General features: G+C 33.9%; 1 protein-coding gene across 1 annotated transcript in view; it reads right to left on the bottom strand.

Annotated features, from left to right (window-relative positions):
- Positions 1–877: 877 nt before the first annotated feature.
- The window catches only part of LOC106793845 (GAS2-like protein 3), a 76,589-nt gene continuing 61,581 nt past the window's right edge, over positions 878–15,885 (bottom strand). Inside the window, exons 4-8 of the mRNA XM_014761091.1 lie at positions 8,259–8,460; positions 8,021–8,105; positions 6,362–6,812; positions 4,687–5,188; positions 878–2,182 (exon numbers count right to left, since the gene is read on the bottom strand). Coding sequence (XP_014616577.1) covers positions 1,272–2,182; positions 4,687–5,188; positions 6,362–6,812; positions 8,021–8,105; positions 8,259–8,460 — 2,151 coding nt within the window. The 3' untranslated portion in view covers positions 878–1,271. The remainder of the gene's footprint in view (positions 2,183–4,686; positions 5,189–6,361; positions 6,813–8,020; positions 8,106–8,258; positions 8,461–15,885) is intronic.

Here is a 15,885-nt window from a genome sequence, read left to right as displayed (position 1 = left end):
AATACAACCAATAGACTATATAAAATAAATAATTTCAATAAGAGAAACACGCGCGCGCAAAAGGGATTTTTTCGCGAGCAATGAGCTACGATCGACGACGAGCAATGGTGTCTATTTTTTTCTCTGGTTATACGTTGAAATATTTTGCTAAATAAAAGAGGAAGAGGAGGCGAGGGTGGGGAGGGTAAGATGAGAGAGAAAGTAATTTGAGGTGTAATCGAAAGCGTGGGTTGATTGGGTGATGGTGGTGGTGGTGGTCGCAAAGTTCGACAAAGAGAAGGTTTAATCGGTAAGTAGAAGAAGTTATGGGGGGGGGCAGGGGAGGGGAGAGGGAAGAGTACCAAGAATCGAGCTGAATTCGTCGTCGATCGTGCTTACACTAATCTAAAAAAAGCACCGTGACGCGCGACACCTCGTTTTCGATCGACCTTGGAGGGTCGAGCCGCCGACCGACCCATGGAAACCCATGCAACAAGAGACGACGACTTCTTTCCTTTTTCGACGAAACGAGCCTACTTTTCACCTCCTTATTTTTTTTCATTTTATTATACGTTTGATTTGATTTACGTTGACCTTTTTTTTTTTTTTTTGTTACCTTAACACCTACCTGTTATTCAATTTTAACAGCCCGATTGTTTTTTTTTTTTTTTTTAATCGGACTTATCGAATGAAAATAATTACGAGGAGTTAACTTGAGGTGTTTTTTTATAGTTTTTTTGTTGTAATCGATAATCATCGGATGAAGGATTAGCTCGTTTCGTTGAAAAAAAAGAAAAGAATTCGTCCCATAAGACGCGAGTACGATCGGGAAGCTATCGAAAAACGTAAGATCAACGCAATTGTTTATTCATTTATTAGTAATTTTTTTTTTCTTTTCTTTTTAATTTGCCATTCTCTCTCTTTCTTTCTTTCGTAAGTTCGTTCGATAAGGAGACGTCAAACTTACAGCACCATCGTCAGAAGCACCACAGCGTCAATCATTAATCATCATCGTCGTTATCATCAACGTCATCGAGAAATATCATGAGAAAAAATGTAACAAGGAAAAAATTAAATGTAAACCTCCTCGTTAAATTTCTTCTCTCTACCGTTCAATAAAAATTCTTTAACTTACAATTACGAACGCATATAATAACGTTAATTCATCTCGTTGAAAGTTAGAGTAAAATAAGAGAAAAGGAGAACAAAAAAATGGATCACCTAATCGAGTTTGGAAATGATTTTCCAATCGATGATCGATGATCTATAGATCGAAGAATCAAGGACCATTATCAGACGCTGTCGGAAGCGACAGACATGGGCCTTTTGTAAATGGGTGCTGGTATTCTGGAAAAGCTACCCCTTTCCGAAGCTGCTTTGGGATCTTTTCTTGGACTGGCAACTATTTGACTGTCCTGAGGAAGAACGACGGTACCGTTTCCGTCAATCCAGGCTCTGGTGAATTCCAGGGTTGGATCGTTCTCACTGTGAGTGTTAACTTGATAATCCCTTAGAAGATCTTGGAGTTTTTGTACTACCTCTCGATCATCCCTCAAGTGTCCAACTTTTTGAAGAATCTGTTCGAGCAATGGGTTGGCTACCTTGGTTGGCGATGATTGAAGGGAAGAGGATCCCCCTCCTCCGGTTGTCGATTGTTTGATTCTACGACCGTTCCTGTCGTATTGGGGCCCACCGTTGCTAGCTGGCCTCGGTAAACTTTGTCTAACTGTACTTTTCCTAGAAAAACTCGGCGTGGTCGCGCAGGTTGCCGATCCTTGTGGATTCAAAAAGGTGTCGGATTGCAAACTAGGCCTTTGTCTAGCCTGTCGACCGTTCCACGTGTTGCTGCCGCTGGTGCTAAGCTGACTGGACTTCGGTAATGCCGAAGCTTTACTCAGACTACCAGTCGGTGGCTTTCGTAAACTATTACGAATAGTCGTAGTACGTTTTAAAGGACTTCCTTCGGGACTTGAATTACTTTCTCGTGGTGTTCTACTACCCGAAGATGTTCGTGATACGTTACTATTCTCACGTATAACCGAACCAGCTCTCGGTGTACGATCACCCGAAGAAGATGCGACGCTTCTCGCTGGTGATGCTCTCAATGGACTACCCGGTCCTATCCTTATCTTTCGTAATCCCGTTTCGATACTTTCCGTCTCTACGCATGATCTCTCCTCGTGTTCCGTTTTAATGGGTTGCTCTGTAACATAAAACAAAATCGAACGTTCTTTTCACCTGCTCTTATACACTCTTTTGTTTCTCAATCAAACTCTCTTGTGTACGTATAACGCAAATTGTTTTTAATGTAATAAATATATCAGACTATATCGATTGCACGTTTGTAAATCAATTATCGGAAAGGAAAAATAATGATCGACAAAATCTCATTTCTCTCTCTCTCTTTCTCGAGTTACACAGATCGGATCAGATCAGATCTCGAAAGTTATTTCCACGTACGTACATATACATGTAATTCTTTTTTGTTTTTTTTCTCTTTAGTCAACTGGGCGAGTCGAGTACCCTTCTCGCGAATGTAACTTCGGTGTATTCAAGGCGAGTTTATAAGCGTTATCGAGGATCGACCGTTGGCGATTGTTCCGAGGACAGGTTGTTGGAAATCGCCCACGCAGATTCGAACGATCCTTCATATAATCCGTCGCCCCGACTAAATGTCAGGCCAACCTCTGCAAGCGGTCTCGTGTGTACTTTGAATATTAATCATTTCTACAGGGTGCTCGTAACGTAAGCAAATTTATTAACTTCTTCGAAATGTGTAATTTCCTTTTTCTTTTCTTTTTTCTTTTTTCTTTTTTTCTCATATTTACAAACCAATCCTAAATGAGATGGTCATTTCAAGAATCCGGTATTCGTCGTCGTACAAATTTATGTAACCCTAAATTAATCTTCCTTGTTATGCGAATGATGACATTACTACGAAATATAAACGACGAGTAAAATATAACGAGAAGAAAAGGGAAAATAAAAAGAAACACATTCGAAAAGAAAGCGAACGTTTGATTTTAATCGATCGAATGCATTCGAAATCTTCAAACATATACCTGCCGTGTGTTACGTACATCAAACCTAATTTCAAAAGACAAAGAATACTCGATTGTTTTACCTATCAGTTCTACTTATTTCATTAAATTAAATTCAATGACTCTTTTAAACAAATGATTATGAAAAAAAGTCCAATTCGTACGTTCGATTTATTTCGTATTTTACGAGTAGCACCGACCTAGATTTTACTTAACCAAAATTTACTTACGTTAGTGTTACGATTTCACAAAGAATTTTATTTGGAACGAAATAAGAAAAAAAAAAAAAAAGAAAAAAAGGTTACAATCGAATAATTTTAAATTGACATTTTGTGGAAGGATTTTGAGTAGGTCGATCTTCGTAACACGTTTCAAAAATTACGTAAGCGCGTAGTTTGGTCGCATCGTGATGCGATAATCTCTATCTGTAAACGGTATCTCCCCCTTTACCCCTTCCCCCTTCCTCCTCCTCCTCTTTCTTATCCTCTCTTGCTCGTCTCTTCACTTTCTATTTGTCACGCGTTTCTATCCCGTTTACCGATCTCGAATCCGAAGCTGCGATTTAATTTATTCCGATGTTGTAACAAGCCGCTAACTTACTTGTCTTGCTTGCTTGATTCTCTTCTTTTCTTGTTCTTACACAGTATAAATACTACGCATTAGTATTACCAAAGTATTCCCACCTTTTGTATCATCATCGTGATCGTTCGTACGTACACTAGCTGCTGGTGATCGTTTTAAATTTAAAGCAAAAGTTATCTGAGAATTGTCGTGTATATTTTTCTTTTTTTTTTCATATTTATTTTTTAATTGAATACGTCTATATTTAACGATAACACACTGAGCGAGATAAAATAATTATGCGAGTACATAAGGAGATATTTTTTCTTTTTTTTTATTCAAAATATAATTTGAAAGTTTAGAAAGTGTTTCGTTTGAAAATATTATTTTTCAAATGATTATTAAATTAATAATACTTTCATAATCTCATCTACTTTATATGTAACGATGTTTAATATTCGAGATCGAAATACTAGATCGTATCGAGATGATCTCTATTTTATATTTCTTTCGTTCGCCCACATTATTACGTACATATTTTTCAAGTTTGAAAAATAAAATAATAATAATAATAATAATAATAATAAAAATACATTATACACAGAGAGTAACGGTTTCAACGTCACGATTATCAATTCGCAAATCTCGAGCGTGTCTTTAAATCTGCCTACTACCGTTTTCTAATCCGTGCACTAACCAACTAACCCAACCCACCCACCGAAAAACGACGAACGAGAGAAAATTACAAAAGAACGAGTGAGAAAAATAAAATAAACAAAAACATAATAATCCACATAATAAAAACGAAGGATCGTTACGAAGCCAAAATCGGCCGATAACGTGGGCGACATATTTACCTCACGATAGGCCCGTTTATATTCATTCAGTACCGAACGAATGCTAAACAACTATGACATAAGTGTTGCACGGAGTGGATTGCGGGGGCGGCATATTTTTTTGGATTGTCTTTTAGTCCAGCAAAATGTAACCAAACGATTCTGACGTCTCGCGTTAATCAATTTGCAAAGAAGAAGAAAAAGAAAGATACAATATAAAAAAAAAAAAAAAATAGAAAAGAATAAAAAAAGAATTTAGATAAACTCACTTTGAGAATCGGCAACCGTCGGTGATGATGATGATGATGATGATGATTGGGCATTTGGAGCAGAATTTCCATTGGTTGTTGTTGGTGGTGGTTGAACGGCACCAAGACTTCGATAACCTTCGTCTGATACTTCACTGCAATTGTCCGAATGTTCACCATCACCGTGAAGAGATTTAGCGTAATGTACATTCGTCGAGGTGGTGGTGGTGGTGCTATTATTGTTGCTGGTGTTGATGTTGGTGACCGTCGGGTTGTTGGTATTGTCCTTTGCAAAACTTTCCAATGCTGGTTCTTCTTTAATTGCGGGAGGACTCGGAGTTGGGCTCCGACTGCTCGAATTCTCTCGGCACTTGTAATTGTAAATCGTTGCCTCGTATTTCGGTGTGTCTTCCCTTTCGACAGCCCTTCGTGCTACACCACCATCAACCACGTATCTCTTTGCGAACTCCTCCGAGAGCGGTACTTTTGCTTTGATCTCTTGGTGCAACTCTCTCTTCGGATCCTGCGGAATAAAAGAAGAAGAAACCCGCGAATTTAAGTTAACCTTATTTTTCTGAGTTTTTTTTTCTTTTTCTTTTTTTTTTTTTTATAATATATCGACGGATTAAACGACGAAATTTCTTTCTTTCATTTCATTCCGTAAATTCCGGAACTTCTCTTTTTTTCTTTCGGCAAATCCACCGTGCCAATTTTTTCCCCCTACCACCCCCCCTCATCTTTTTCTTCTTCTCGTTTTAATTATTTGTTTTATTTTCTTTTTTATTTTTAATCAAGAACAAATTTCAAAGCCCCACTTTCTCTTCCCTCCTCTCATCAGTAAACATTTCGCATAAAGGTTTTTCCTTTACCTCGGTGAAAATACATAACTCCTGTTTTTTTTTTYTTTTTTTTTTTTTTCAAAAGTTTGCTTTCGCTACTTTTGTTTTTTTTTGTATGTCTTTAGACCGCTTCGCAATTTCCCCCATTACGACGCGGAATAAATTCGTCTACTGTTTGCATTCCACGCGAAGAGAGGAGTTTCTATTTATATGTTTACCACGTACTATTAGAGGGAATACGACGAGCGCGTACAACACGGAGTATAAAGTCTGAGAAATGTTATCTCTCTTTGAATAATATAGTCCGAGGAAGAAGAAGAAGAAGAAGAAGAAGAAAAAGAAAAAAATGATCGAAAACGAGAGAAAGAAAGAAAGAAGACCCGTCGTAAATGCGTAAACAACGTTAAATCCGTATTATTCATTTTATTATCATGAAAAATCGTATAGGAATTAATTTGGATCGTTTATTTTTAAAGTAGTGTAAGTCCATTTTCTATTGTTTTGAGAAAATTCAAGATTTGCATATTGCTTCATTTCAAAATATTCATTAATTATATCAAGTTTGAAATTGTTTCTATTAATTTATCGATATGTAATTTGATTATATACACATTACTTTTATTTTAGTCTAATTTAATTAAAATAATGTATATATTTATATAGACTGCAAATAGACTTAAACAACTTTCAAAATTAAACAGTTCATTTATCGATAAATAAAATCAACAAACCGATGAATGTTGTTGTTTCGTATGATTTTTAATAGAATTACGATAATCATCGTTGAAGATTTTTTTCGGTGACGAGTCGACGACATTACTGTAGGGTATTTTAACGTGTTGTTGATGGGAACCTACCTTGGGAGTTGGACTTCTAGATCCCAAGGTTACTTTGGGCGTGGGTGACCTCGATCTTTGTTTCCCAGAGTCAGGAGTAGTAATAGTAGTCGTTACTTGTTGATGATGACTCGGATTGTTAAAGAATTTTCTCTGAGGGGTTGGACTCCTCGAACGATTAATCTTTTTCTGTTGATCCTCTCCTAGCTGTTGATGGTGATGTTGTTGTTGTTGTTGCTGGTGATGGTGATGGTGGTGGAGGTAATGTTGATGCTTGTTGGTTTGCTGAGGTGTTGGCGATCTCGAACGATTGTTGGAAACGCTTCTGGGCGCGTGCAACTGTCCGAGAGTTCCTGCTGCGGTTGCAGTTGCAGTTGCAGTTGCAGTTGCTGGTGATTGCTGATTCTGCAACGTCGTGCCAGCGCAAGAACCAACGCTCGACGCGGAACTTCTTCGAGTCCTTGGAGGTGATCTGAGAATGGGGAGAAAAGAGAATGAGAAGGGTCGACGTATAAATCAACGTGGACCAACGTTGGAACCTCTTCAAACTTTATTTTTTTTCTTTTATTTATCTCTCTCTCTCTCTCTCTCTTACTCTCTTTGATATACGAACGAAAGGATTTATCTTCAGCAACTGGTTCGTAATACCGACGCGTACTACACTCTTCTGACGGATTACTCGTATGAATAAATACCGAGCTATTGTTTGATATCTCTATGTGTGTATGTGTGTGTTGTCTATGTTGTAACATAGATCCTAGAGAAGAATATCGAATCTTCGTTGACGTTTAACTATCTCAATGCACACGCGCGTCTGTACGTGTGTTTGTTTTTTTTTTCTAACTCCCACGCAAGTTCTCCCTTCTTTTCTGACAATACGAGGGGGGGATCTTATCTCTGAATTTTTCTCTCTTTTTTGCCTTTTATTTATTTAATAAATTATTTTCTTTTACTTGTATATATATGATTATACATTCGTCTCAACTTTTGAACATAACTTAGTATTGTTCAAAGAAACAACGTCGGTAAGATTGAGATAGTGTAAAGTTTGTTGTATTATTCAACGGAATTTACGATTTTATCATGCAGAAAGAAGTTTGCGCGATCAAAATGTATATACCGGACTTGTAGATTTATTATAATTTTCTTTCGATCGTTTGCAAGTTCTTTCGAAGAAATTCAGAATATGCTTATGCATATAAATATATTTGTATGCATTTGTGTTCACGTGAGTGAGTGAGTTTAATGCGTTTGTGAGTGTATGACTAAACGTTGTTTGTGCGTGTATGACTAAACGACGATAGGATTAAAGGAAAAATCGATCTCTCCATATAACGTAACTAATGAAAGGTCTCCTTTTGAAAACGGAATCGATAATCGGCGCCGATTATCATCTCGTTGTCTCTTGATCCCATTCCAAGAATACTATTAAATCCATCAAGGTGAGCATGACATTATCGACGACATAATAAGTAGACACACATTTATATAGAAAAATAATGTTATTTCTTTTCCGAGAAAAATAACAATCCAAATTGGACAAATATACAAATAATAATTGAATTTATTAGTATGAGAAAGAGAGAGAGAGAGAGAGACTCGTAATTCGACTTTAATGGTGGATAATTAGATTTGGTTGACTATTATTATGAGAAGGCTAGAAATTAATTCGGATTTTACCTTTCGTAATGCACCTGCGCGCTTCCAAGATCGAACGAGCCTCCTGCCTTTTGTATCAACTTTGCGGAAATCATCGAACGATGTGCTGAAATAATAAAAAACAAAAAAAAACAAAATTATTTATTATGTTGACGTAACACACACACATATACGAGTGCAATTTAATTTAAACTAAAATAAACAAAAAAATGATTGGAAAATTGACAATGAAGTTTTGAAATAAGTGGTTGAAACTTACAAGTTCTGCATCGACAGGGATCATGCTTGTCCAAATAATGACTGAGGGTGTCCCAACCCCCACCAACGCGAACCATCACGTGACTGCGTAGAATACGAACAAAAATGAGAACTTTAGTGTCACCGATACGATATTTTCCTTCTGATACACGAATCATTGGGAATTGTGTTGGACACGTGCATCTCTCGACTAAATCTCGTACCTGAAATCAAATATAAACATATCTTTAATACAAAATTCAATTACTTATTTACATAATGTTCATGTAATTACTATGGACGTTATATAAAATATATTTCTACGATGACGTTTTTATAATCGCATTAGAACAAAATGATTTTCATTTGAATTCTCGAAAAATGTTGCATTTAAATGTTATATAAGCATGAGAGGAGAGATTAAACGCAAGAGATAAAATCTAGAAAATTATTATTAAAGTATTATTATATCTTGTGTATGTTTGATTATGCGTTTATAATCGTGATAAACGTTTATAATACGGGATGTTTCAAAATACACGAACGAATAATAATTAAATTGGGATGATTTCGGTAAGGTTAAAATAAAACAAAAAAAAAAATAAATCAAAAGGGTACACGTGCAATCGTATAACAGATACAATCTCGTTTCCGTATTTCACAGTTGTTGTTACACGACTTTCATAAAAAAAGAAACTTTCAACTTTGACGCGAATTTTCGAAAAAATTTGATCACAAATTTGTTTCTCGTTGATTCAAAAATATCACCAAATGCGATGTTTGAATTAGCCGACGATTATCTTAAAATAAGATTGACGTAGTGTTTCTCGTCAACGGTGCATCGTAAACTAAAATAAAACTTAATACGTTCGCGAACGAATAAAAATTCTTCAATGGGATTTAAACGAAAAGTAATCGTGCTGACACTGATTAATTAACGACCAATTCCATTTATTTGTCCACTTGAGATAAGAGAAACCATACTTATAAATAGTTGAAACGAATGGGGGGTTCAGTAAAAATTTATATCAATTACCGAAAGAACAAAAAGAAGTATAATTGAGAAACTAGGTCATATAGATGACGATCGTATATAAATTCTGTCTTATTTTCGTTGTACCTAAACCACCTACCCACCCACCCCTTTAACAAAACTTATGACCGTATATTTTGAGACAACCTGTAAATAAATAAGTACATACGTGTGTATATATTTTTAAACGTCCGTGAGAATATTAGATAGGAAAGAAGTGTTTACGTAATTGTATATAAAACGTTGCTTGTCGATGATTATAAATTAAAGAGTGTCGAGTGTCGAGTGTCGTCGTTGTCGTCGTTGTGAGATTTCTTATAAACAAGAAAAAGAGGGAAAGAAAAAAAGAAGAAGGGAATAAAAAAAAAAAAAAAAAAAAAAAAAAAGGAAAAAAAAGGAAAGGAAACGTACGTTTCACGTTTCTCGCTAATGCCACGAAAGAACGGCAGCATGTAATTGGCTTTACACGGGCGATTCTGTTTTTGGTNACGTAATTGTATATAAAACGTTGCTTGTCGATGATTATAAATTAAAGAGTGTCGAGTGTCGAGTGTCGTCGTTGTCGTCGTTGTGAGATTTCTTAAAAAAAAAAAAAAGAGGGAAAAAAAAAAAAAAGAAGGGAAAAAAAAAAAAAAAAAAAAAAAGAAAAAAGGAAAGAAAAGGAAAGGAAACGTACGTTTCACGTTTCTCGCTAATGCCACGAAAGAACGGCAGCATGTAATTGGCTTTACACGGGCGATTCTGTTTTTGGTAAACGTGAGTCAGAAACGAACACGCGGAGCATCGTTGAAAACGATTGAAAAAGACGCCCGCCGTAGCAATTTTACCTGGTTCGGCCTTGTTAACGAAACCAAACGCCCATTTAGGACCTCCACTGACTTACTCTTCCAAGAATTTCGTTTCCTCCCGCCCCCCGTTCCTACCCGTTTACTCCCACCCCATTAACTCTGTATCGCTAATTATTGCAATCCTTATAGTTCTCTCTGTCTACGCAACTATTGCGAGTACCATTTGAAAAAGGTAAAGAAAACTACACTCGTCGTTTAACTTTATGTCTTACACTTTTTAAACTTTCGAACGTCTCCAATCTGTCTCCTTTTTTAACCCCCTCCCCCCTACCCCTCCGCTTCACCCCGCTTAATAATAAAATTCATACTTTGTCTTTAAGATTGTGCTTGAAATGCGCTTGATTGTTTTTGGATAGAAAGAAAATCAAAAGGTTCGCGAAATTTATTAAAAATGATCGTATTCTTATAGGGAATGTTTTTATTCAACAGTTTTTTTATAAAATAAATATAAAAAAAATAGGCGAGTTAGAATATTAGATGAAGATTATATTAACAACGTATGAACACATTTGAATCGTTTCTTAACTGTATTTAGTTATTTTTTGTTCTGATTTTCTTTTCATACAAATTATATCGTATCAAAAGAAATGTTGATTACGATACTTCCGTGTTTGATTATTTTTATTTAAAAAAACAAAAAAAATCACTCGTAATTAGGATTCATGACAATTCTTGTTTATTTTATTTCTTTCCTCTATCTCAGTGTATTTTTGTTATCAGAGAGAATTTTGTGAAAGGATAAAAAAAAGAAGTATTTTGTTGGTGTAATAGAAATGAGTTGTTGACTTTTCGAAAGGAAGAAAAAAGAAAAAAAGAAAAAAAGGAGGATATATGTTACAGTAAATGATTTCCAAGTAGCGTTAAAGAAGCGTGTCAATAATGGTGGATGTCAGAGAATAAAGAAGAGTTGGAAAGATCTTAAAACACACCTTGTACATGAAACGGCGGGTGATTAGAAAGGCTTTGAGAGTCGAGAAGGTAAAAGACCGTGGTGCTCTTCTACGTGGAATGTCAAGGGACAAACACGCGACAGGAGACATTTGAAAAGGAATTATTTGTTAAAAACCTTCTAAGAATAATTAGATAACATTAGGCGCGAAGGACTAACGTTATTACTTTAAACCGGTAAAAAAAAAAAAAAAAAAAAGGAAAAAGAAAGAATCAAAGAAATAATACAAAAAATAAAAAGAAGAAAAAAAAAAAAAAAAGGATTTCTTCGAATATTCCTTCCGTCTTTATAGTAAGCTGCTTATTAGCTCATGCAAAAAATAATCGCTTTTCTAACTCCCACGTCACGTGGGAAAAAGTAATAACTAATCTTTAGAATCTTTAGAATATTCTAAGTAAAGATTAAAACGTGTTAAGATCTTATTACATTTATAGAAATATGCTCTGTTTATGCTCGTATCTCTGTGCTTGATTTTGTTAATTAATTCATGAAATTATTTATAATCGTATAAATATTTGTTACAATATTAATACGTCAAAATAATATTGAAATTTAATTTCATATACCAAATCGATTAATTATAAATAATATTATCAAATATATAAATAAAATAATTCCCACATCAATAAATAAAACAAAAATTTCTTCCTATTTCTGATAAGATTCTTATCGAAAAATAATTTCAAAACAATTGTGACAAACTTTTATGAAAAAAAATTGTTTGAAAAAAAAAAAAAAACAAAATACATTATAACAAAAACGTTATTTCCTATAAAATATGATTAATCGTGAAAGAAATATATGAATAATTATAGAATAAGACAACATTTAAAGATAATAAGAACGAATTGAAAGATAAGGTAAGAAAGAGAAGAGATCTACTCGAGCAATATGTCATCCGTGTACCACGCGCGGACGACGGCCACGAGGAAAGATATATCGCTAGTGTCACGCCGTGGAAAAAGGATGCTCTCTCACCGTGTTAAAAAAAAAAAAAAAAAAAAAACAAAAAAAGAAAGAAAAATAAGAAGAAAAAGAAGGAAACCTGTGCGCGCGAGGTTCGTTCATGAACGAGCGCCGTCGAGCGAGGCGTGAAACGTGTCCGACGTACATGAAATATCTTTCTCTTTCTTATTCTTCTTTTACATCAGGTTCCTTCCTTCCATTCGAAGGATTTACCAAACGAAGATAACGAACGGACTCCCGAGAAAATACACAATTGTCTTTTTGCAATCATTTTTTAACAATGTTATTAAAACATTTTTTTTGTAGGAGCAAACTAATGATGTATTGTATATTAATTGTAAATCAACGAAATAATTTAGAAATTTGTTTGAATGATTTTCTTTTTATATATAATCTTCTTTTTCTTCTTCTTCTTCTTCCTCATTTTATTAGGACTTTGTCCTGTTATAATAGCTTTTTTTTTTATTGCTATTATTAGGAGCGATTTATTATATATGTTACCGTCAAAGATAGAAATCAGTCATTGCTAGTAATTCCTCGACAATACTATCAATGCAAAGAGCCTTCAGACGAAGTCAGAAATTGAAAAATTCTTACAGTTTTTCCTAGGCATCAGACATAATACTTTAATATTCTATAGACGCAACCCCTCTACCACAAAACAACCCATACGGGTAAAAAACATTTCGTTGTAAACCTGTGTATCTTCCGATACGATAGGGAACAAAAGATACAGATTTTCGTGGAAATCTCATGAATATTTGTCTAACTAATGTCTAGAAAATATAGCCTGAACCTTTGCAAATCAATTTATAACTCGATAAGGTATTCTACGCGTAGGAAAAAAGGTGTACTTTAATTTAATATAAATTTCATTAAAATCTATTCACTTTTAGTATAAAAAATATTTACTAAAACTTTTCAAAGAAATTACAAAGATGCAGAATTTACAGCATTGCATTCTATGACATTTTTTGAACCTTTGCAGATCAATTTATAACTTGACAAAGTATTCTACGCGTAGACAAAAGAGTGTACTTTAATTTAATATAAGTGTCATTAAAATCTATTCACTTTTAGTATAAAAAATATTTAGCAAAACTTTTCAAAGAAATAGCAAAGTTGTACAATTTACAGCATTGCATTATCTGAAATTTTCTGAACTTTATATGCTAAATTTATACTTTGATATGATTATCTATGCGTAGACAAAAGAGTGTACTTTAATTTAATATAAGTGTCATTAAAATCTATTAACTTTAAGTATAAAAAATATTTAGCAAAACTTTTCAAAGAAATAGCAAAGTTGTACAATTTATACCATTGCAATCTCTTATATCATATATATATATAATCTGAATAATTTTAATATTAAATAAATCATCAAAATTTGTTTACTTAAGATCGTTAATATATTTATCGTATAATTAAATAAACGAAAATCATCGCGACTAATTACGATTATTGTTTAATTTTGATCTTAATTAAGAACAAAAATATAAAGAAGAGGAGTGTGTGGTAAAAGTAGAAAATTTGTCTATTAGATGATTATAAAACGCGCGTAGAAATCGAGTAACATATGTGTATTAGAAGAGTATGTGTGGAACGTGCGATTGGAGTTTCAAGTGTTATCGAATCTACAGATCAATCGGTGGTTGATCGATCAATCGATAACCTATGCCCGAACGATAGATCGATTACTCGATTTGTCACGATCATTGGCAAATTGTCGGTCTTCGTTGGTATTGAAAATGACATCCGAAAAGATTTCGTTCCAACACGTTCGACACAACTTTTATTATTATTATTATTATTTATTTTATTTTTATTTATCTTATCGCGAATTGAGTTCGTATCTCGATAAATCGAAAGAACTTATCTTCTCCTTTTATAGATCCGCGTTAAAATACGTGAATTATGTAATAAATATTAATATCAATATATTTTTTAAATGTCCAACGCGCGTATTCATTTTCTTTTATTCTACTGAACATGTACGTGTGTAATTGTATTTTTTTCTTTTTTTTTTCTTTTCATTTTTAAAGGTGTGAATTTTGTTAATAACTCACACGTATACATTTGCATCATATGCGTATTTATTATGGATCCTTTAATAAATTAGCGAGTATGAGAGGAAAATATAAATAAAATATTGGATAAAAAGGTGGTTTTTTTTCATCTGAAGTAAGTGCATATTAAATTCGATCGTCGATCGATCATCGATCAATCGTCGTACTTATCAACTTAACTGATCAGACATTATAGATATGTATCACTTATGTCTCGAACATTCTCGTTGTTATAATTTGACATTCCACACCAAAGTAAATTATTTCATATCATATGCCAAAAAATAAGTAGAACATATATTTTTTATTTGATTCGCCTTGTTAAAACTTTGATCATTTCAACGAATTAAAAAATCGTATGAATCTTCGTGTAATGACGGTTAGATTAAAAAGAAAAAAAAAAGAATGTATCGAAAATTTGAAAACGTTCCGATTGGTATTCGTCGAAACGATTCGGGAAAATAACGTGATAATCGTTTTATTTCCTTTCTGTTAAATAAACGGGGAGTGGTGGGGTGGTAGGGGGAAGGAGGTGGGGACAAGTAGTCGCAGGTATAAACGAAACGAAAACGAAACGAAAGAAAATGGAAGAAAACGATAAATCAATGGCGATTCTCGAACGAGTTTTCATTACGATTCCAATCGTGTACGAGTCCGGCGTTCCGCCTGACGTCGCTCGAGAATATCCACTTGCGTCACGGCGTGCCGTACCTCGTCCCAAATATTTATTTAATCGCTTCGCGAAACGACGACGACAACGACAACGACCAACCAACCAATAAAACGTTCGATCGATCGATCGAAAACCCTCTCGCATCTTTCTCAAGCTTTGGTTGACGTTAATTAAGCGATTTATCGTTAAGGGTGGTTCGACTTCGTAATTGCACGAATCTAAATTTTTCCCCTTAAGAATTGTTCGCAAAAGAAAAAGAAAGAATAAGTACGAAATAATTATTTCTCGATAGCATTTAACAAAATATTTCTCGTATATGTGAATGTAATTGAAATTGTTAATTTTTATATCGGTGTGTGTTGATTAATTAAAAAATTAATTATCGAAATATAGTCGAATGCGGACAAGATTTATTATATGAAATTTTGTTAATCGAGAATTATTGACGAAACTCTTACGAAAAAATATTTAAAAAAAAAAAAATAATGAATGAGAAAAATGATCTCCTCGATGAAATTGATATAATTAAGATTCTCAATTAAACGGACACTTATTAAATTCGAAATGAAAAAGTCAATAATAATAATTATAAAATGGAATGAACAAGACACATTTCTGTCCATAAAAGATTCAAGGTTCTCTTTTGGCTCATCCGAAATACCCTCACGTTGTACACATATCGATTATTATTTCTCGTTGACCTAATTTTCGAGTTGCCCCTTTCTACCATTTCTCCCTGATGATAGGTATAGTAATCATCGTTCAAAAAGCACCAATGAATTTACACACTTTGCACACATATTTATTATAGTCTTGCGACACTGTGGGAATTAATTATTGGTGTTCCTTACAGGTGTAATATTACAAGAATAAACTATCGTGGCTAATGATATTACCACAATTGTGGTTTGTTTGCAAACCGACACTTGACTCTAAATGAAAAGTCTCCTCTTGAACTTCGATATTATTCTTGTCAAAAAAAAAAAAAAAAAAAAAAAAAAGGAAAAGAAAAATTTATTATTATTACATAAATCTCAAATATATCTAATAGTCTCGTTAAAAATAATCTACAATCTAAGCTCGTATTATTAAAAAATCTAAAATTAATTGT

This window comes from Polistes canadensis, unplaced genomic scaffold (assembly GCF_001313835.1).
Source record: "Polistes canadensis isolate GaletaPanama2010 unplaced genomic scaffold, ASM131383v1 scaffold_19, whole genome shotgun sequence".
Taxonomy (NCBI): Eukaryota; Metazoa; Arthropoda; class Insecta; order Hymenoptera; family Vespidae; genus Polistes; species Polistes canadensis.
This window is presented reverse-complemented; position numbering and strand designations above follow the sequence as displayed.